At 41.6% G+C, this 19844-nt stretch overlaps 3 protein-coding genes across 3 annotated transcripts; all 3 read left to right on the forward strand.

Annotated features, from left to right (window-relative positions):
* The first annotated feature begins 201 nt into the window (after nt 1-201).
* Nucleotides 202-2417, forward strand: LOC127804774 (putative oxidoreductase TDA3). The gene is made up of 2 exons (XM_052341777.1): nt 202-1177; nt 1843-2417. The coding sequence occupies exons 1-2, from the start codon at nt 337-339 to the stop codon at nt 2223-2225; spliced, it is 1224 nt and encodes a 407-aa protein (XP_052197737.1). The 5' UTR covers nt 202-336; the 3' UTR covers nt 2226-2417.
* Nucleotides 2418-11626: 9209 nt separating this feature from the next.
* On the forward strand, nt 11627-15253 carry LOC127803014 (probable LRR receptor-like serine/threonine-protein kinase At4g37250). Its single transcript, XM_052338998.1, has 2 exons — nt 11627-13687; nt 14321-15253. The coding sequence occupies exons 1-2, from the start codon at nt 12025-12027 to the stop codon at nt 14995-14997; spliced, it is 2340 nt and encodes a 779-aa protein (XP_052194958.1). The 5' UTR covers nt 11627-12024; the 3' UTR covers nt 14998-15253.
* Nucleotides 15254-15973: 720 nt separating this feature from the next.
* Nucleotides 15974-18390, forward strand: LOC127804154 (microtubule-associated protein RP/EB family member 1C-like). The gene is made up of 6 exons (XM_052340945.1): nt 15974-16141; nt 16244-16399; nt 16567-16673; nt 17281-17491; nt 17573-17686; nt 17786-18390. Exons 1-6 carry the CDS (start codon nt 16034-16036, stop codon nt 18038-18040), a joined length of 951 nt encoding a protein of 316 aa, XP_052196905.1. The 5' UTR covers nt 15974-16033; the 3' UTR covers nt 18041-18390.
* The last annotated feature ends 1454 nt before the right edge of the window (nt 18391-19844 follow it).

The raw sequence follows: 19844 nt of genomic DNA on the forward strand, positions 1-19844 counted from the left end.
ACTTGGGCCACGTTGGGTAGGTCAAGGCTGTACACTGTTACTGGCCAACTACAATGGGTTTGGGCCTTGTTGTCTGGGCTGGAATGAATTTGGGCCAATCTCTAGGGCCTTGACCTACAAATGCTGTTGGTTAATGGCAAGCCCAAAACCAAGTGCCTGAAATTGAAGCTCAAATGGCTTGAGTACTTAGTACCATATCTCTAGAGTCCTCTCGCTTGGATATCAGGTAGCAGACTGCACCGAAGTGCATCTTTTGAGTTTGTCAGAAGTTACAGGAAACACCACGTGTCGGCTGAAGACGATGAAGTTTAAAATAAAATAAAAAAGTCTGAGAATATGGTGCTGCACGTTTTGTCCTTGGCACGAATTCCGATTCCACAGGCATTGATTAACTCATCATCGTCGCCGCCGTTCATGGAGGAGCAGCAACAGCATCGAGTGGTGGTCTGTGGCGGCGGAGTCATTGGAGTCTGCACCGCCTACTTCCTTGCTAAGAAGGGCGCAGCCGTTACCCTTCTAGAGAAATCGTCTGTGGCCTGCGCCGCCTCCGGAAAGGCCGGCGGTTTCCTCGCCCTCGACTGGTGCGACGGCGGACCCCTCTCAGCCCTCGCCCGAACCAGCTTCAATCTCCACCGCTCCCTCGCCCAGGATCTCGACGGCGCCCAATGCTACGGCTACCGCCCCCTTACGACTCTCAGCCTTTCCATCACCGAATCTCAGCAGCACAACCAAAAACGTAACCAATCCGCATCCCTACCTGCTTGGGTTGACGGGCCGGCCGGGAGCCCTAGGACCATCGGCACTGCCGAGACCACGGCACAAGTCCACCCGCAATTGTTCACGAAAACGCTGCTGTCGAAGGCGGTGGCGGATCACGGTGTCGAGGTGGTGATCGGGAAACTAGAGAGCGTGGCGGTGGAGGGCGGCCGGGCAAGGTCGGTGGTGCTGGAGGGCGGGCGGGAAATTGCGGCCAATGCGGTGGTTCTGGCTCTTGGGCCGTGGTCTGGAAAGCTGCCGTTGTTGTCTTCCATTTTTACAGTGTATGGGCTGAAGGCGCATAGTATAGTGCTGGAGCCGAAAGAAGCTGATGCAATCTCGCCTCACGCCTTGTTTCTCAGCTATTATTCGGCTCAGGGAGGCAAGCCCATGGATCCTGAGGTCTATCCTCGTCCCACTGGTAGGTTTTACGAACTATTCCCTAGGAATATGTGTATATGCACACCACCTGTTTGGTTAAATGCGTGGAAAGTGGTGAGAATGTAGATGGCTCCAGTGGGATATCTGCTTGTTACTGCGAAGATCTGGCTAAAGGAACGAAATTTAGACATATAGATATTATATTCTAATTCAACAATGAAAGAAAAGAACTTCAATTTCTATGCAGCGGGAACTCGTAGATGGAAGACTATAGACTATTAGAGTTGATGTACATGTGCTTTCTACACATTTTTATCAATTAAAGTCTCACTTTTTTTTTAATTTGGATGAACAGAATGAAGAACATATTGAGAGAAATGATGAGATTGAAGTTCAATGGGAGTATTATTATTATTCTTGGTAGGATTAGAAAATGATATAATAAAGATGTAGGTGTTTTCAATAGCAAAAACAAAAAAAAAAAAAGAAAAAGAAAAGAAAGATGTATATATTTCATTAATTAGGGGAAAAAAATAACCTTTTGGTTTGATTGTTTATACACGAGGTAGCAAATTAATTTGCTTTTCTTTTCATTTCAGACATTCTAGGATAAATCTAGCACTAGTGGTCACTCTAATGGTTCTGGATCATGAAAATCTTCAATGCAAAACGATGATCTTCTGATTAAATGGATTGAATTGATAGGGGAGGTGTACATATGTGGAATGTCGGCTCGAGTTGAGGTGCCGGATGATCCAGAAGAGGTGGCGGGCAACCCTGAATCAATTGCGATGCTTAAGAGGGTGGCAAGCAATGTGTCAAGCCATTTAGGGGAAGGCGAAGCCACAGTGAAAGCAGAGCAAGCTTGCTTCCTGCCATGTACGGATGATGGTGTGCCAGTAATTGGGGAGATTCCGGGGGTAAAGGGATGCTATGTGGCAACAGGCCATGATTGTTGGGGCATTCTGAATGCCCCGGCTACGGGAGCTGCCGTGGCTGAGCTTGTGTTGGATGGTCGTGCCAGTATTGTTGATCTCAGCCCGTTTAGTCCCGCCAGGTTTGTCGGTGCCAAGAAAAGATCGATGTAGTTTTCTGTTGATGAATTTGCTTACCGTAATAATGAGATAGTGTAAATTTGGATCTTGATCAAGGGACTAAAATTTGTGTATGCTTGGAGAACTAGCTCCTCGTGGGGTAGAAATTTGTAATTTTGCCTGTACTGGAAGGACGAAGATTTGTGGCATTAGAATTTTATTTAACATAATGATCAATTTTGAGTCCCTGGGTTCTTGAGCACTGGTTTAAGACTGAAGCATGAATGAACTTTAGGGTGAAAAGTGAAATCATGGGTCGGAATGTTTTGCTGGATTAATTCTAGGTCTTATTATGCCATCTGTCTGAAGCTTTAGAAGGATTATCCTTTCCCGAGGTGCAGATAGGTCCGACTAGTGTATCTATAAAGCAGAAATAGAAGTCAGCCTCATTTGCTTGATTTCTTTCAGATGGGTCGTCATTTTTAGGACTAATTTTCCCCTGCCCTCGCTTGCAGTCGAACTATTGTTGAATGGATTGACAACTAAACTATAAAAAATAAATAAATAGATTTTTCATCAAATTGATGGTAATTGTGTTCACCTTCAGCTGTGGGCCACAAGTGGTATTTTCGGCCCTGGCCCAGATGGAGCAAGCCCAATGGACCATTCTCAGCTTTGTGGAGAAGTTGCATGTGGCCCACTACTCTTTCACTGGCTCCGACTCCTTTTCAAGTGGCTGTAATTATATATACATGGGCCATTGAGTCTGGCCTTCATCAACTCCTCTCTTCTTCTGCATTGCATTGATAAAACTCCGAAGTCCTCTTTCATACCCAGAAGCATTCGAAAGGAAAAGTCTGTTGATTTATCAAAAATAAAAAAAAAAATCTATGTCACGACCCAAGGATTAATTAAAATGACTATACTGAATTTCTTTTACTTTAATTGTTGCACTTATATTTCAACTATCAATTATGTTAGAATTAGAAAGGTCACATGTGAAGCCTTAAGAAAATGACAAAATAGTTTGTTGTAATTGCTGGAGGGGGAGGTAGAGATGGGAAATGGGTCGGGCGGGCCCAAACGGGCCAGGTCGGGCTAGCAAAATGAGGGCCGTGCCGGGCCAGCAATATCTGGCCCACGGCCCAGCCCACCAAAATGGCCCATGGGCCAGCCCACCCGCTAAAATGACCCGGCTTGGCCACCAAAAAATAAAAAAATATTTAAAAAATTATGTTTGTATTTAATAATTATAAACATAATAATTAAAAATTATGTTTCTTGTAAATAAAATTTTATTGTAATATTTGTAAACATAATTATGTTTGTAAACATAATGTTTATTATGTTTATATACATAATTTTAGTATAATTTTTGTAAACATAATGTTTATTGTAAACATTATAATTTTACAAACATCAAAATTATAAGTAAACATTAATAAACATATTTTAAAAAATATTAGTTACATTTGGAAAAAAATAAAAAATTATATATAAAAAAACTAAAAATAAATTGCTCATGGGCCGGCTCAGCAGGCCCATGACTCGGCCCACTTTGGCCCATTTATTAAGGGTCATAGGGCCGGGCCAAGTTTCCATTTCCTTGGCCCAGCCCGCCCATTTCTCATCTCTAGGGGGAGGGATGATCTGCTGCACACCCACACCAAGCAACATCTATATATATTCATCCCATTCCATGGGAGAAGGCATGCAAAAATTAAATACAACATTATCCTAGTCTCACTCAATTCTCTTCTCCCTCTATTGATTCTATTCTTTCCTAATTTTCTTCTAATCTCTCATTCATTCTTTCAAATTCCTCCCTAATTTCCTTTTGTTCTTGGCCATAGTTGAATCAGATTCTTCCAATTCCCAAACTGATCCTAGGTTAAGCCTTAGGATCGTGACAAATTAGTATCACAACAGTCCATCATTGGCTATGGTTTTGATTTGAGTTCCGACGGTGATTATCGGTGAGTTCCTACGGTGATTATCGATTGTTGATAGGCGATTGCTTCTAATTCGATTCGGAGGATATTAATATCGGTAGTGAATGAGAGAGAGCAAAGCAGTTCTCGCTAACTACATCAATTAATCCTAAGCAGTTCGAAATTGAAAGATTGCGGAACCGATCAAGTGCAGTAGGTTTGGGAAGAAGCAGTGACTGAATTCAGAATTAAACTCAAATTCGAAAGGCGAAGCAAAGCAAAGAAAGCTTCAGCTCAGAATTGATGACAACGCAAGCCAAGGGAGTTCCGATAGTGACTTCACACAGCTCGCAGCAAAGTCAATGGTTCTGTGGCCCTTGGACGGCGATTCGATGAAGAACAAGCGCACTGATGTTGACGAAAAAGGAAGTCAAGATTGAATTAGAGCCTTGAGCGATCAAGAATTCGGGAGAAATTCCAATCAGAGGTCGGTGATTAGGCAAAATCGGAGGAAGTAGATGAGAGGCTAAGCAAATTTGCCGACTGATTGGGTGCGAAGCTTTCCATTAGAGAGCACGAGTCTGACCGAACCTAAGGGACAATCGTTGAACATCGACGAGTGTGATTCAGTCTAGAGAAATTTTCAACTAAGTTTATTGAGTAGTTTCTTGGCCGCTAACTCCTTTTATATGATTTAATCAAGTCCAGTCTTGAAGACGAAGCTGGCAATTGACCCTCGGTTGTGAAATTCAACAAGCATTGGTCAGAAATTGCAAACGAACAGGGCCAGACAACTTCAGCGATACACGAATTCAAGGGGCTATCTACTAGTGGTCCTCGACCCAGAAGGTCGTGACTGGAATGGGTGACCAGAGGTGAAGTGGACGGCCCAGAGGATTGCGACTGTCCAAGGAGAGTGTGAGTTCGTCGAAGGTGAAGTGAACAGCCCAGCGAGTTGCGACCAGACTGGAAGACCATTTCGACCCAGACCAATAAGCTTCCTATAGGTGCAGCTATGGTGTTGCAGTTTTGATCAGGAATTCCGTTCGGAATTTTGTGGGTTCAATTCGTTTAGGCGAGGATTAGAGGCAAAAGTAGAGTTGATCTAAGTTAGGTCACTGTAATCCAATGACCCACGATTCCTGGTTGTGAACTCAACAACTCCCAACAGCTAATTCCAGCGAATTCTAGAGTTCCAACAATTTCCAAGGCCTCGATGTTGATTGGCGAGCATGACCAACGACTCTAACCTAATTTGGGAGGGTGATAATGGTGAATTGGATGAGCTGATACAGAGGTGGCTTATAGAAACTGGCCAACGATTCTTGCCTTTGATTTCTGACAAGCTGGACGAACTCTCTTATCAGATTCATTGAAGATCTGTTGAAGCCACGCCAACTGATTTATGATGGTGACAAAGCTAGATTCAAGTTGTTAAGCAAGTTATTTCCTTTGACTTGATGAGATTCAAAGGATAAAACAAGGAAAATTAGAGAGAAATAAGGGGATATGGGGTCCGATTATTTTGTTGAATTGAGGCCAACATAGGTGAGTTTACAACAGTTTCTTTGGTGACTGATGACATAAGCATTGAATTGGAAGGCATGTGGCTCATCTTGCTGAGAAATTGAAGACCATTGAGGGTGAGGGGCAATCGTTTATCCTAGGTGCTTTTGTGAAGCAAATATCAAAAAGAGATGAGGTCTCAATTGTAGCCGAATGATGCTGCATTTTTAATGGCTAATTTTCAAGCAAGAGAGCAACCACAATTGCAGCAAACTAGTGCTGCATTTTCAGTGGGGTATCTTACTCCTAGGGGCGACAGTACATACATGAAGTAGAATGCTTCATTTTCAGTTGGAATTGAGCCTTTATGGCAGCCACAAAAGGTTGCATTTTCAGTTGATCAGAAGCATCAAATATGGGGAAAGGATTTTAAGGAGATTAGCCATGGGGACAAGGAAAAAATAAGTGGGATTGAAGAAAAGTGCGAGGAATTTGATTGTATGTTCCACGAGAAGCTGCGGGAGTTTGCGATGAAACTAATCAAAAAGTATCATTATAACTTCCATGTTGAATACTTCGATGATTATCGCGGGAGTTTTAACAAAGACAAATTCCTTAAAATAGAGCCGCTGAAGGAGAAATTGAGGAGGCGAGAAGCAAATTCATTGCTCACCTCCAATGTTAAGCAAAATAAGTATACCGATTTAAGCAAAATTAACAAGAAATATACCAACTCATTACTCCCGTTAGCTAGTGCATGGGTTGAAGGATTTGGTGGTGTTTTGGATTAGAAGTTCGTATGAAATGGAATAGCATTGGATCAGGGAAATCTGACTAAAGGATCCTTAATCTACATAGATATTGGGGTTGGAATCCTTCCTCCTATTTTGGACCTACCAAAAGCAAAGGATTCTTTGGCTTAGGTTAAAATGGGCAGCGAGAGGGTGGAGATAGCACTAGCTGAAGGATATCTTACTACCAACATAAAAGGCTCTAGCACCGAACAATATGATGGTGTTGTTGCCATCTCAAAAAGGGCAAGCCAAATTGCAGATGTGAACCCATTGTCAATATTGGGGGTAACAAAGGTAACTAAAGTAAGGATTTCGGGAGAGTGGTACACAAAAGCTGAAAAGAGAGATGTTGATTTCTCTTTCAGTCAAGGAAAATCCTTTATGAGTTATAACCTTGCAAGTAGTTCTCTCCGTCAGCAGCAGATTCAAAGTGATGAGGAATTTTAGAAGCCTGTTGTAGATGGTGAAAAACTAAGGGAGATAGTTGAAGAAGTTATAGGTTTTATCGAAGGGAACAAAATTTTCGTTGCTATTTTGGTTCCTCTTCCAGTGGGAAAATTCGAATGCTGGTCTATTGCATTTACTGATGAACAGATGGTTGAAGACAATGTGACAACAAATCATGATGCTATTACGATTGAGAGAAAAGAAAAAAGGAAAAAACCTAGAAGGATAAAGAAAGAAACAAGCATTAAACTAATAGAGAAAGCCGGGATTTGATGAATAAGAACGGCTCAACGTAATAAGTTTTTTGGAGACAAGAAGTCTTTTAAGGAGAGGAAATTGTCACGACCCAAGAGTTAATTAGAATGGCTATGTTGTATTTCTTTTACTTTAATTCTTGTACCTATATTCTAACTATCAATTCTATTAAAATTAGAAAGGTCACATGTAAGGACTTAGGAAAAGAATAAAATAATTTATTGTAACTGCTGAAGGGGGGGAGGGGGATGATCTGTGGGATGATCTGTTACATCCACACCCACTTCAAGCAGCACTTATATATATTCATCCCATTTCATGGGAAAAGACATACAAAAATTGAATATAACATTATCCTAGTCTCACTCTCTCGTCTCACTCAATTCTCTTCTCTCACTGTTCATTCTATTCTTTTCTAATCTTCTTCTAATCTCTCCTTCATTTTTTCAAATTTCTCCCTATTTTCCTTTTGTTCTTAGCTGTAGTTGAATCGAATTCTTTTGATTCCCAAATTAATCCTAGATTCAGCCATAGGATCATGACAATCTAAACTATTATTATCAAGGGTTCGATCATTTATGGAAGAACTAAAATGTAGCACTCACTGCGCACGCTTACATAGGACCACAGCCAGGCACTACGATCGGGAAGTGTGAAGTGAAACAGAGATAGGATAGAGGGCGTTGGGGTCAGGCATTTAGTGCCGTTTTAATGATGCCATGCCTTGGGAGCAAAGGAATCAATTATGCAATTCCCTGCATTTATCCACCCCCAACTCCAGGAGCCATTTTTGTCATCATCAATTTTTGCATCCTCCCAAAGCCACCCACTTTTTTTTCACTGTTTTCTTGTTATCGATTCCCAAAAGAATCGAGTAAGAATCACTTGGTGCTTGCTTTCAACTGAAAGACCCTCAGGCCGTGGCTTCAACCACGGACAGATTAAGCTCGAGGGGGTCTTCTCTTTATTATTATTATTTTAGTAGACTAGGTTTGTTTATAGAATTCACCAGCAGCACTAGAAAAGGTCGTCAGTTGTAACGCACGACACGCCACGCAGCATCATTTTTGGGTTACTCCTGTTCACGAGGCCGGCGAAGCCAAGCCAAGCCAACGCATTCTCTCTCTTCTCTTGTTTCTTGGCAGCTCTTAATTTCCTGGCTTTATTATTCACCCGAGACGCGGCAAAGCATGTGGACTTACAGAGATGAGATGAGACTAGGGGCTGGGGCGCTTTTCTTCTTGACCGGATTTCGATTTCAATTGGCTTTTTATTAGATTTTGTACCACTACGTGCGCTACCCCATAAAAAGTTGCCCTTTTTAAAGTAGGCATCAAGCAATCAATTGGGCCCTTTCCTCTCAACCAAAGGTAAATCTCATTGACCCGCCCGCCTTTAATTAAGCTGCCGAACCAAAACGAGCATCTTCATCTTCGTCTTCATCTTAAATCTAATTCAAATTTGATCTTAGTAAGGACGACGAAACCTTGTAAAAATTGGTCCAAGATGCATACGGCATACATGAACTTAATTAGTGAAGCTTTAATTTTGGCTATGGCCGGCGGCGTATGCCAAGTTTGTTCCCTCCCTGCAGAGGGACAATACAAAACCAATAGATTTCTGCTTTATTGATGTCATGTAGTTGATCCTACTTTACCTAACATGACAAGGCGCCAAATTGCTTGCCATTTCCTTTCTCAGATCCTCTTCTTCTGTAGTTTTTTTCCACGTCTGTAGCCGTCCATCTACCATCATAACCAGACCCACCTCCCAATTTCCCCCTTAAAATAATCTACTTGATTGAACATTCATGCATGTTAAACATAATAATACCAACTTATAATTAATGTAATATAAGCCGATTTGATCCTCATGTCATTCTAATGATGTTTTATACAAACCAAGGAGCTCATCTTTGATTTTAATTTTTCCGGGGATGGATTAAAAAAGGGAGGAAGAATTTTCCTAATCCCGATTAGGAAAAGGAAAAGGCCAATGGTCCACCAAATAAAAGCAAGATCTGAACTTACAATCGGGATTTTATTTAATCATATAGAGAGGGGGCTAGGTAACCGACCCTCTTTTTAATTGATTTGATCAGTATAACGAGGCGGGGTAGCTGGACAAAGTTGCCACCCCAATTGCAGAAAGGGAAGAAATGAGAGAAAAAGGCGATGAAAAAATGAAGTGGATTCCCATCCCATGTGGTGGAGTTGCAAGGAAAAGAAAGCATGGACGTCCTTAAGACTTCTCTCGCCCTACCCTTGTCTGATTTGGAGAATGTCCCGCACAGTGATGGATTATACTGGTATCAGACCCCTTCTTTGGCTTCTCGATAAAAGAAAACTCCTTGGACCACCTGAATGGTAATAGTCCAAGTCCTATTGAAGTACTGATTTCTTTCGAAGACTGCAGAGCAATTTTGTTATGTTATTTGGTGGCTACTGTGTAGTGGCCCGTGATCCAAATTTAAGAGGTGGGGAAAGTAGCGGCATTGTCATTAATTCTTATTTGGAGATACTATTTTAATGGCAATTATTTGGAAGTATTGATATACTGCTCGTGTCATGTAACATATCAGTTGAGTAATTTTTATATTATCTGACGTCGGCTAACAGAGGGACACCCTCCCTCTCTCAATTGTTCGCGTAGGGTAACTGTTATGTTACTTGACGTGGACAACATAACAATTCTCGTTTTTTGGATTCAACAAAAGAAAGTTACTTAAATATAACTGATCTCACCAAATAACCTAATCTCCCATGATCGAGGTGATAGAAAATGAAAATTAAAAAAGAAAAAAAAAAAAAAAAAGGAAGAAAACTGTTGGTAAGGCTGCATTCTCAAGTACTATCCCTTCTCCCTTCTTTATTGTGCATGCTCCAAAATTGTGTTTTGACAGTCCGTTTTATCACTCACGCTATCAAACAAATCTAAGATGGAGTTCATTCACTGCAGAGTTTCAGTGGTTTCCTCTTCTTCTCCCATCTTCAATTTCCTTTTCCATGCCAGTAGATGACATATATGGATATATTCCTTTTAATTCCCAGCGAATTATGAGCTGGGTTTGATGCCAAAATACAGATAAAAAGAACCCACCTTTCTTTAAGAATGTTTGGATGCATAATTCATAATTGGGTTTTCAAAACTTGTGAATGTTTCATCTGCTGTTACCAATGATTGAAATTCTTCTGCATTGAAAAGGCTGACGAAATCAATTAACCAGATGGAGCCCCCTGAGTACGAATCCACATTAATGGCGTGTCAAGATCAAGTATATGAATCATGACCAACCCTACCATGCTATATGGTTTCCCAGAATAATCATACTAACTAAAGGATATTTAAATTATTTTGATTTATCGACTAATAAATTCGGCCCCCACATTGTTAACTAACTGAGCTATTTGAGCACAATATGTTGGAAATTAAATTAAACGGATGTATTTATTTTGTGGAGATAAAGGTAGCCAAATTTAAGGAGTCTTGGTATAGCTGGGATCCTGCGAACTGTGGAGCACACGGGAATTATATTTTATGGCAAGGACAAGTGCTGACGGCATTATTTGTTGGGCAATTCTACATCTACATAGAGATATATATACGATGTTACACGTATAATAAAATAACGAAAATACTTCTATCTCAAATCGCTTTCACAGAATCCTTTAATCTTGAGAAATCTATCGTCATCACGCATAATAAAATAACAAAAATACTTCTATCTCAAATCACTTTCACAAAATTCTTCAATCTGGAGAAATTCATCGCCATCACCCTTGCACTGCATCACCCCCACTTGTATCCTAACTTGCACCATCGTCGCCCCTACTTGTTGACCATAGCCGTCGATCGCACCTATTGTTGCCTTCACCTGCCATTGCCCTTGACATTTTTATGCATTTCTCAATTGCGCATCAAAGAACTTCATTGTGGCAATGGATGAAGTCCGATCAAACTTCATTTACTCAAGTCTAATTGAACTTCATCAAAAGAGAATATGTCTGTGAACTTGGCCAAAAAGAGAATCGACGATGATTGCGAGGCGGTGCGGCAATCGACGTGAGGCGAGGCAACTAGAGAATGCAGCAATTGTCGACGGTGGTGAGGGCAACGACGATGTGATAGTCGATGCGATCCTCTCAGCAAGATGTGAGAGAATGCAACAATTGTCAACAGTGGCAGGGGCAACGATGGTGCGACAATCGATGTGATCCTCTCGACAAGGTGATGAGAGGATACAGCAACTATCAATAGTGGTAAGAGCAACGACAATGCGACAATCAACATGGGGCTATTGTTGTTGGCAGTTGTTTGAGGCATCTATAGAAAAGGGAGAGTGAGGAGGCCAACATCGGAACAAAAGTAGAAGCAATTGCAAATAAGGATATTTTTATTATTTTAGTGTCTTTTGATCAACTTTTCGGTCATCGTGTATAAATAGCATTTTTCTTAATTGTACCTACAGCCTACAGTGTTGATGTTGAGGAAATAGTGAAACCTCGGTGGCCTCATCCTCCTCAATAATTTAACAAACCTCTGTGTGAGGTCAACATGTGTGAGAGTTCTCCAACTTCAACTCTACCTGCCCGTCTTCTAGCAAAGATGCTATACCCCTATATGTTTCTGATGACTTAAATTAAATTATATACCTTTAGTACACAGATTACTCAGGAACACAAGCGTACGGTGAGTCGGTGATTTCAGAGAGAGAGAGAGAAGAGCGCAAAAGAAGAGAGTAGGCAGTAGCATGTGGCGGAAGCTTGTAAAAAAATTGAGAACAGCGTAGAGTCACAGCTCACCAGAAACCAAACTTCTTCACAAACATCCTCTCTCTCTCTCTCTCTCTCTCTCTCTCTCTCTCTCTATCTCTAGCTTTTCTTTTTCAGAGACAGAGATGTGGAATTACAGTGAGAAGTCATGAGCTTCGAGGGATTTGATATCCATTGGTGGTGGGGAATTCTTGCTCTCCCTTGGCTTCTGGGTCAGGCCTTGGGCCTGAATTCAGATGGAATTCTCTTGCTCTCTTTCAAGTACTCTGTTCTCAGTGATCCTCTCGGCGTTTTACAGGGCTGGAACTACCGTGACCAGACGCCATGTTCATGGAATGGAGTTTCCTGTGCTAACTTGCGCGTCACCGGCCTCTCGCTTCCAGACTCTCAGCTTCTCGGATCAATTCCGCCCGATCTGGGTATGATCCCAATCCTTCAAAGTCTTGACCTTTCCAACAATTCCATCAATGGGTCCATTCCTCTGTCGCTGTTTGAAGCGTCTGAACTTCGAACGCTTGACTTGTCTAACAACTTGGTCGCCGGTGAACTGCCCGAGCTCGTCGGAGGGCTGACGAACCTTGAGTTCCTTAACCTCTCCGACAATGCTTTGGCGGGAAAGATCCCGGGAAACCTCACCTTTCTACGTAATTTAACTGTTGTTTCTCTGAGAAACAACTACTTCTGGGGTAGTCTTCCCAGCGAGTTCAATTCTGTTCAAATTCTAGATCTGTCTTCCAATCTGATCAACGGATCTCTGCCCTCAAACTTCAGCGGCAATAGTATTCGTTACTTCAATGTCTCATACAACAGGCTCTCCGGCGAAATTCCGACTAAATTCGCCAACCAAATCCCGACAAACGCCACTCTTGATCTCTCATTCAATAATTTCACCGGCGAAATCCCGGAAACCAGCCTGTTCTTCAACCAAGAAGCGAAATCATACGCCGGGAATCCAGAATTGTGCGGAAAGCCGCTCAAGAATCCATGTCCAATTCCTTCCACCATCTCGACTCCACCAAATGCCACGTCACCAACATCTCCACCGGCAATCGCCGCCCTTCCCAAGAGTACCATAGATTCATCTCCGGCGACGAATTCACCGGGCCCGTCGAACGGGTCAAGCCGAAAAGGCCTGAAGCCAGGAATCATAGTCGGAATAGTGATTAGCGACATCCTGGGAGTTCTAATCGTCGCGTTGATTTTCTTCTACGTCTACCAGTCCAAGAAAAAGAAGAGCAGTGTCGTGAACTCGAAAACCGCGGAAGCGGGCGAAGCCAAAGACTACGACTGGTCGGCTGCGGAGTCTTCCGAAGAGTCGAAAGGAATTAGGGCGTGGGCGTGCCTGAGAAAGCAAGCCAGCAAGGACGAAGAATCGTCCGAAAGCGCAAGCTCGGACGGCGACGATGAAGAAGTGGAGGACGGGAAGAAGGGTGGTGGGGGGAGTAATAATAATAATAATAATAATCAGGTGCGGCCCGAAGGGAAGGGGACGGGGGCGCTGGTGACGGTGGACGGCGGTGAGAAGGAGTTGGAGCTGGAGACGCTGCTGAAGGCGTCGGCGTACATACTGGGGGCGACGGGATCGAGCATAATGTACAAGGCGGTGCTGGAAGACGGCACGGCGTTGGCTGTGCGGAGGATTGGAGAGAGCGGGGTGGAGCGGTTCAAGGATTTTGAGAACCAGGTCCGCGCCATTGCCAAGCTGGTGCACCCCAATCTGGTTCGGATACGAGGGTTCTACTGGGGCGCCGACGAGAAGCTCGTCATCTACGACTTCGTTCCCAATGGCAGCCTCGCCAATGCACGCTACAGTGAGTCCTCTCTCCCTCCCTTTCGGCGCATTTTAGTGTTTTCGGCTAAAGTGCGCCATCTCGGTGTTTTGGCCATGGCGGTGTTGAAAGACAGATTTTTTTCTCACAAAAATTATTATCGAAAAAATAAAAAATAAAAATCCGCAAGTCATTTCTAAGAATGATGGTACTTTTATGGTTAAAACGAAAATTTGTAGATTTTTTTAAATTTAAATTTATAGATGCATAAGTAATTAAGCAGAATTGTTTTTATACCAATTCTTTTTATACTTTTTGCTTTGCATGCGCAAAAAGCAAAGCCCTTTTTCGCCCAATATCCTGAGCTCCCAGCCAGATCTGGGTCTCTACTCTCTTTCCGCGGGCAGGTTAGCAAGTGGCCGCCATATTTGCTAAAATGCGCTGGCGAGAGAAGCCAGACCAACCGCAGTAGAGTAGTTGTAACTGAAACCTTTTTTTTCAATGCACTGCAAGTCAACCCTCCGTTTCTTCTTGCTTCTTGTGAACTTGGACAGCGATACCCGTATCCGTAACCCAATCCAGTTGAGCTGCGCTCACCACCCTCGAAAATGACTTGTCCGGGAGCTCGGCTGACCTGCGCCTGCAGAGGTCTGATTTCTACTTTTGCCGTTTCAGGAAAAGCGGGCTCCTCGCCGTGCCATCTCCCGTGGGAACTGCGGCTCAAAATAGCAAGGGGCGTAGCACGGGGGCTAACCTACATCCACGACAAGAAGCACGTGCATGGCAATCTCAAACCAAGTAACATCCTTTTGGGCCCCGACATGGAGCCCAAGATCGGAGACTTCGGGCTCGAGCGGCTGGTGACCGGCGAGAGTAGTTACAAGGCCGGCGGGTCGGCCCGAAATTTCGGCAGCAAGCGGTCCACGGCCTCGCGAGAAAGCTTCCAGGACGTCCCTATTGGGGCGACCCCAAGCCCAAGCCCAAGCTCAATGGGCTGCATATCGCCCTACTACGCGCCGGAGTCACTGAGGAGCCTGAAGCCCAACCCGAAGTGGGACGTGTACGCGTTCGGGGTAGTGTTGCTGGAGCTGCTCACCGGGAAAGTCATTGTGTCAGATGAGTTGGGCCCCGGGGCGGGAGAGGAGAAGAACCGGGTTCTGAGGATGGCTGACGTGGCGATCCGGGCTGACTTGGAGGGCAAGGAGGATGCCGTGCTGGGTCTATTGAGACTGGGGTTCGGTTGCATTTCACCGGTCCCACAGAAGAGACCTTCCATGAGAGAGATGCTACAAGCTCTTGACAAGTTCCCAACTCCACCTTCTTCAGCCGCATTCTATTTTGGTCACCCATAATAATAATTGATAATATAGACATCAACAACAAAACTTTTATGTAAGTGTATTTATGATGATTGACTGACAGGTTGATGATCTCTTTTGGGTTTGTTGTTTAGGTGTCTGGGATTGTGATTAGATCTTCTTCGCTTGGCCTGTGTGACAGGGAGGGATCGATCTGTGATTTGCTAATTGATTTGGAGATTGTCAGTCCACTATTTTGTATTGTATTTGGGAAAAGAAAAAAAAAAAGTTTTTTTTTATCATTCTAATTAGTATGTTTGTTTGTTTGGATGCCTGATTTTCTTTTTATTGGTGGTTGCATTCTGTGCCTGAGCTGGTTGATTAATTTACTAGCCTGCCTGCCTGCCTGCATCTTGTTGATAAACAAAATAATAATAATAATAATAATAATAATAATAATAATAATAATAAATGACTTAACACGGAAACTATTAAATTACATTATAGTTCTATGTGTTAATCTACACCGACACGGTGATAAAATTAAAATATAATAATTATTTTAAATATCTCGTGTCTCTAAAATATTATTATGATCACACCACATTTTATCAATAATTTTCTTTTGATTTTAATAAATTAAGAATTTATGTAGCTATAAATTGCAAATTTTATTAATAATAGTGTGACAATAATCATTATTTTTAATAAAAATATTATGTTAATTAATATAACATTTGTCTGATGCGAGCAAAATAAGAGAAGAGCGTGAGCCTCATCTCTTAAAACACTTTCCTAACATGCTCACAACAAAAAAATTGACTCGACATGGACAACAAAATAAAATCTCTTATTTTTAAATCAGATACTTTAAGGCTAAATTGATAAACAATTTCAATTTTTTTCAAAAATTAAAAGAAAAAAAAAAACATTTTCTCCTACCTCACCTCACTCTGGTGGCAGGAAAAGCAATAATTTAATATTAAACAATCCCGCTCTCCTCCCTATTTCAAAACGCACTCTTTGTTGACGCTGAAGAAGAGACGTTAAACGCTCCAGCCCCGGACAGAGTGAGAGAGAGAGATCAGAAATGGCGGCCAATATCGGAATCATGGACTCGGCTTATTTCGTAGGCAGGATGGAGATCTTGGCTTGGATCAATTCAACTCTCCAACTCCATCTCTCCAAAGTCGAAGAGGTGTCTATTTCTTTCCAGAAACCCTAGTTTTGAATTTTGTCCAATTGAATCATCTATCATTTTGATTGCAACTTTTGGCGCGTTTGGATCCGTTGATTGCAGGCGTGTTCGGGTGCGGTTCATTGCCAGCTGATGGACGCGGTTCATCCTGGGATGGTGCCAATGCACAAGGTCAACTTCGATGCCAAGAACGAATACGAGATGATCCAGAACTACAAAGTTCTTCAAGATGTTTTCAATAAACTCAATATCAACAAGGTTGATTGGTATTTCTGACTCTGTTTCTCTCTTTCGTACTCTTGATTAGTGCTTCTGGGGTTTCGTTAAGCTGCTGTTTTTCGTTGCCAAAAGATGGATTTTTTTTTTTTTATTTGTAAATTTTTTTAACCTGACTGATCATTTTGTCTCTTGTGTTTGGCGTGCAGCATATTGAGGTGAACAAGTTAGTGAAAGGAAGGCCCCTTGATAATCTGGAGTTCATGCAATGGATGAAACGCTACTGTGATTCAGTCAATGGGGCTGTTTTACACGGGTAATCAATCCCTGGCACATTATTCTGTGAATTCAACTCGATTTCTTTAAAAATTATATTTTTCTTGTTTGTTCTGCAAAGTATGTGACAACGTTTTATTCTTTTTCCCTATGATGGTGTGGTTGGGGCAATTGTAAAAGATATGTTATAGACAAAGTTTTAATGCTTGATGAGTTTCATTGTGTTTAGGGTTTGTCTAGCGAACAACGAAATGAGTTTGTTGATATGTTTATTCAGTTTCTATGTCTTTGCAATCCTTTTTCTTTGAACTCTGATAAATGGGCAGCAAAATTCGGCTGAAATGGGAGGCTGAATGGGCTTTTTGCCCATTTTTCCCTTGCATAAATTTTTTACCTAATACTCATTATTCTTTTTCTTTTTCAGTATCTCAAGCTTGTTGGCTGCAATTTAGCATTCTCATGAGCATTAACTATTCTTAATCTGTTTTATTCACTTAACAAGTCAGTGGACGTGTTTGAAATTTAAATAGTTTTGAATGATTGTCTCGTCTTGATTTTGATTCCTTGCATGCTATTGATGGTTATTAAGCATTACCTATTTGCGAATGTAGTGGGTTATGCTTGATTTAGCTGTGTGTCAATGTTAGTTACAATCCTTTGGAAAGGAGAGAGGCATCAAAAGGAGGAAAAGATTTGTGTAAGAAATCTGCAGCATCTCAATCTTCAACCAGATCGTTAGCATCTGCTCCAAGAACTCAGAGCTCCCACAGCACTCGAAGGAATGATGTCATCTCTATAAATCAATCTGTTAAGAACTCCAGGTCTTCTGCAATTGGAGGGCCCGCATATGATGAACAGGTATATGAAATCATTTCTGTTATGAGATGCATCAAACTCAAGAATCCCATGAGTCTTTGAATCTCCTGTCTGTTAACGCAGATCACAGAGTTGAAGTTGTCAGTGGACAGTCTAGAGAAAGAGAGGGACTTCTACTTTGCCAAGCTACGGGATATTGAGATCCTGTGCCAGTGTCCTGAGATTGAGAATTTACCAGTAATATGTTTTAAGTTGGTTGATATTTGTAATAGGTAAATTTCTAGTTAAATTGCTATAAGCTAGTTGGTTCATTATCGTTTTTTATTTTCATTTTAGGTCGTTGAAGCAATAAAGAGGATATTATATGCTACAGATGATAGTGCATCGGTGTTGGCAGAAGCTCAAGCCATGATATCCCAGCAACATTATGAAGCTCAGCCTATTTTGGAAGTTCCAGAAGATGGACCAAAGGCAGATACTCTGAAGAGGAAACATTTCATCAATTCTGATATTGATACATTGTCCACAAGGCAAAGGACTTCAGCTGCATCAGATGTCCGTTGCAGTGGATCACCTCTTGTGACCTGCTAATAATCTCTTTCTTTTGACAATGTATACCATCATCCAATCTGCCTCTGAGAACATTTTATGTTGCCAAATTCCTGTTTAATCTTTATGCTAATTGTAGGTGATCAAAAGTATGTTTCAAGGGCTATAGGATGTTGTAGTTCCCAAATAACATGGTTTCAAGGTTTCTCCCATTTGTGTGCTGTCTATTGACAAGCTCTAGAAATATATCTTCTATCTGATTCAGTGCTTAGCTGGAATTTTATTGGTGAGCATTTCTAGAGAGTTCTATTGCTCCCTTGTCATACCTGTTTGGTGTACAATTATAAGGTCCTGTTGTATTTCTTTGATAGAAACCATTGTGGACTGATGAAAAGCATATAGATTTCATATGGAAAGGATTTTGATTATCTTCTTCCCTTTTCTCCTCCTCGTTGTACTGCCCTAGAATACTGTGCACATATCCGCTTGATAAACTTTTCTTATTTACCTGCGGGACTAACAGAAAGATTACTTGCCCCCAAATTAGGTCTGCACAGACAATTAGGATTGTAGCATTTTGAGAATACATGTCAGGAATATATCTCTTGATTCTCCAAATTGCAAGATCTTATACCCAAAGCATGCATATTGTTGATGCTAGAAGATTGTGGACTCTGTAGTAAGTTACAGAATTATGGCTGCTGTCAAAACAGTGGTCCTATTCGAATAAGACAATGCTATTTGGTCCAACAAAGTTATTCAATATGCTATTTCATACAGAATTATACTGTATGAAATGTCCAATATGCTATTGAATTAGTTTTAGCAATTAGGGCTAAATATCACTATTCCTTCCAATATATTATTGCACCTGTGGAGGCCTATGCCTATGGATACAGAACAAGTAGTAGAACTATTTAGGTCTCCGTTGAATTGTTATTACTGCAATATCGTTGGACTCACCATGCCAGGCTTCTACTGAAACTGTTAGTTTTAAAACATCCACATTCATGTTATTTTGGTTGTTGTTACTCCTCTGTTTACCCAGCTTTTAAGCCAAGGCGGGGAAGAGAGACTGTTTGACCTGTAAGGCAGGCATCCCTGCTAATCATAATTGTTGTCATTTTTTGACGTTCTCAATTTCACTCCCTATTAGTTCAGGCTGCCAAGTAGAGGTGTCGAAAGGGCCGGCCCGACCCGCCCGAGTCAGCCCACGGGCTTTTTAAACGGGCCGGGCTGGCCCTTTTACTAAAAGGACCAGCCCGGGCCCTTTTTCCGTGGATAGGCGGCCCCCCTACAGGGGGGCCGGGCCAGCCAATGGGCTAGAGGGCCAAGCCGGGCCCCTAGCCCACAGGGCCTAGCGGGCCCGACACTTTTTTTTAAAATAATGCATATAGTATATACATATATAAATATCAAAATAATACATATATAAAAATTAATTTTTTTCTTTTTAAAATATTTTCTATCTTAATTTTTAAGTTTTAAATATTATTTCATCATTTTATATTTTAAAATTCTATATGCCTTATAAATTTTCTTGTGAATTGATATGAAAAATAATGTACATATGAAAGGGGAAGAATGTTTATTTATAATTTAAATATATAAAATTTTGTAAATAAATTGATGATTATTATTTATAAATATTGTAAAATATAAATTTTTTAGTATCCAATATCAATAATTATTAAAGAATAACAAAACTAAAAAAAAATGAGTAAGGGCCTAACTGATTGGCCCATAAAGGCCTCATGGGGCACAGGTCGGGCCCTTAGCTGGGCCCGACTATGGGGCCCAATTTCTTTGGCCCAACCCGGCCCCCATAGGGGGGGCTTGGCCTGGC

The sequence above is a fragment of the Diospyros lotus genome, chromosome 6 (assembly GCF_014633365.1).
Source record: "Diospyros lotus cultivar Yz01 chromosome 6, ASM1463336v1, whole genome shotgun sequence".
In the NCBI taxonomy this organism is placed as follows: Eukaryota; Viridiplantae; Streptophyta; class Magnoliopsida; order Ericales; family Ebenaceae; genus Diospyros; species Diospyros lotus.

Bases quoted from the DNA above. Each gene is read 5' to 3' on its own strand.
- LOC127804774 (XM_052341777.1), top strand. From the start codon at position 337: ATGGTGCTGCACGTTTTGTCCTTGGCACGAATTCCGATTCCACAGGCA. The intron at 1,178-1,842 runs GTAGGTTTTACG...TTGAATTGATAG, and splicing joins GGTCTATCCTCGTCCCACTG to GGGAGGTGTACATATGTGGA.
- LOC127804154 (XM_052340945.1), top strand. From the start codon at position 16,034: ATGGCGGCCAATATCGGAATCATGGACTCGGCTTATTTCGTAGGCAGG. The intron at 16,142-16,243 runs GTGTCTATTTCT...CGTTGATTGCAG, and splicing joins ATCTCTCCAAAGTCGAAGAG to GCGTGTTCGGGTGCGGTTCA. The intron at 16,674-17,280 runs GTAATCAATCCC...TGTCAATGTTAG, and splicing joins AATGGGGCTGTTTTACACGG to TTACAATCCTTTGGAAAGGA.
- LOC127803014 (XM_052338998.1), top strand. From the start codon at position 12,025: ATGAGCTTCGAGGGATTTGATATCCATTGGTGGTGGGGAATTCTTGCT. The intron at 13,688-14,320 runs GTGAGTCCTCTC...TTGCCGTTTCAG, and splicing joins CCTCGCCAATGCACGCTACA to GAAAAGCGGGCTCCTCGCCG.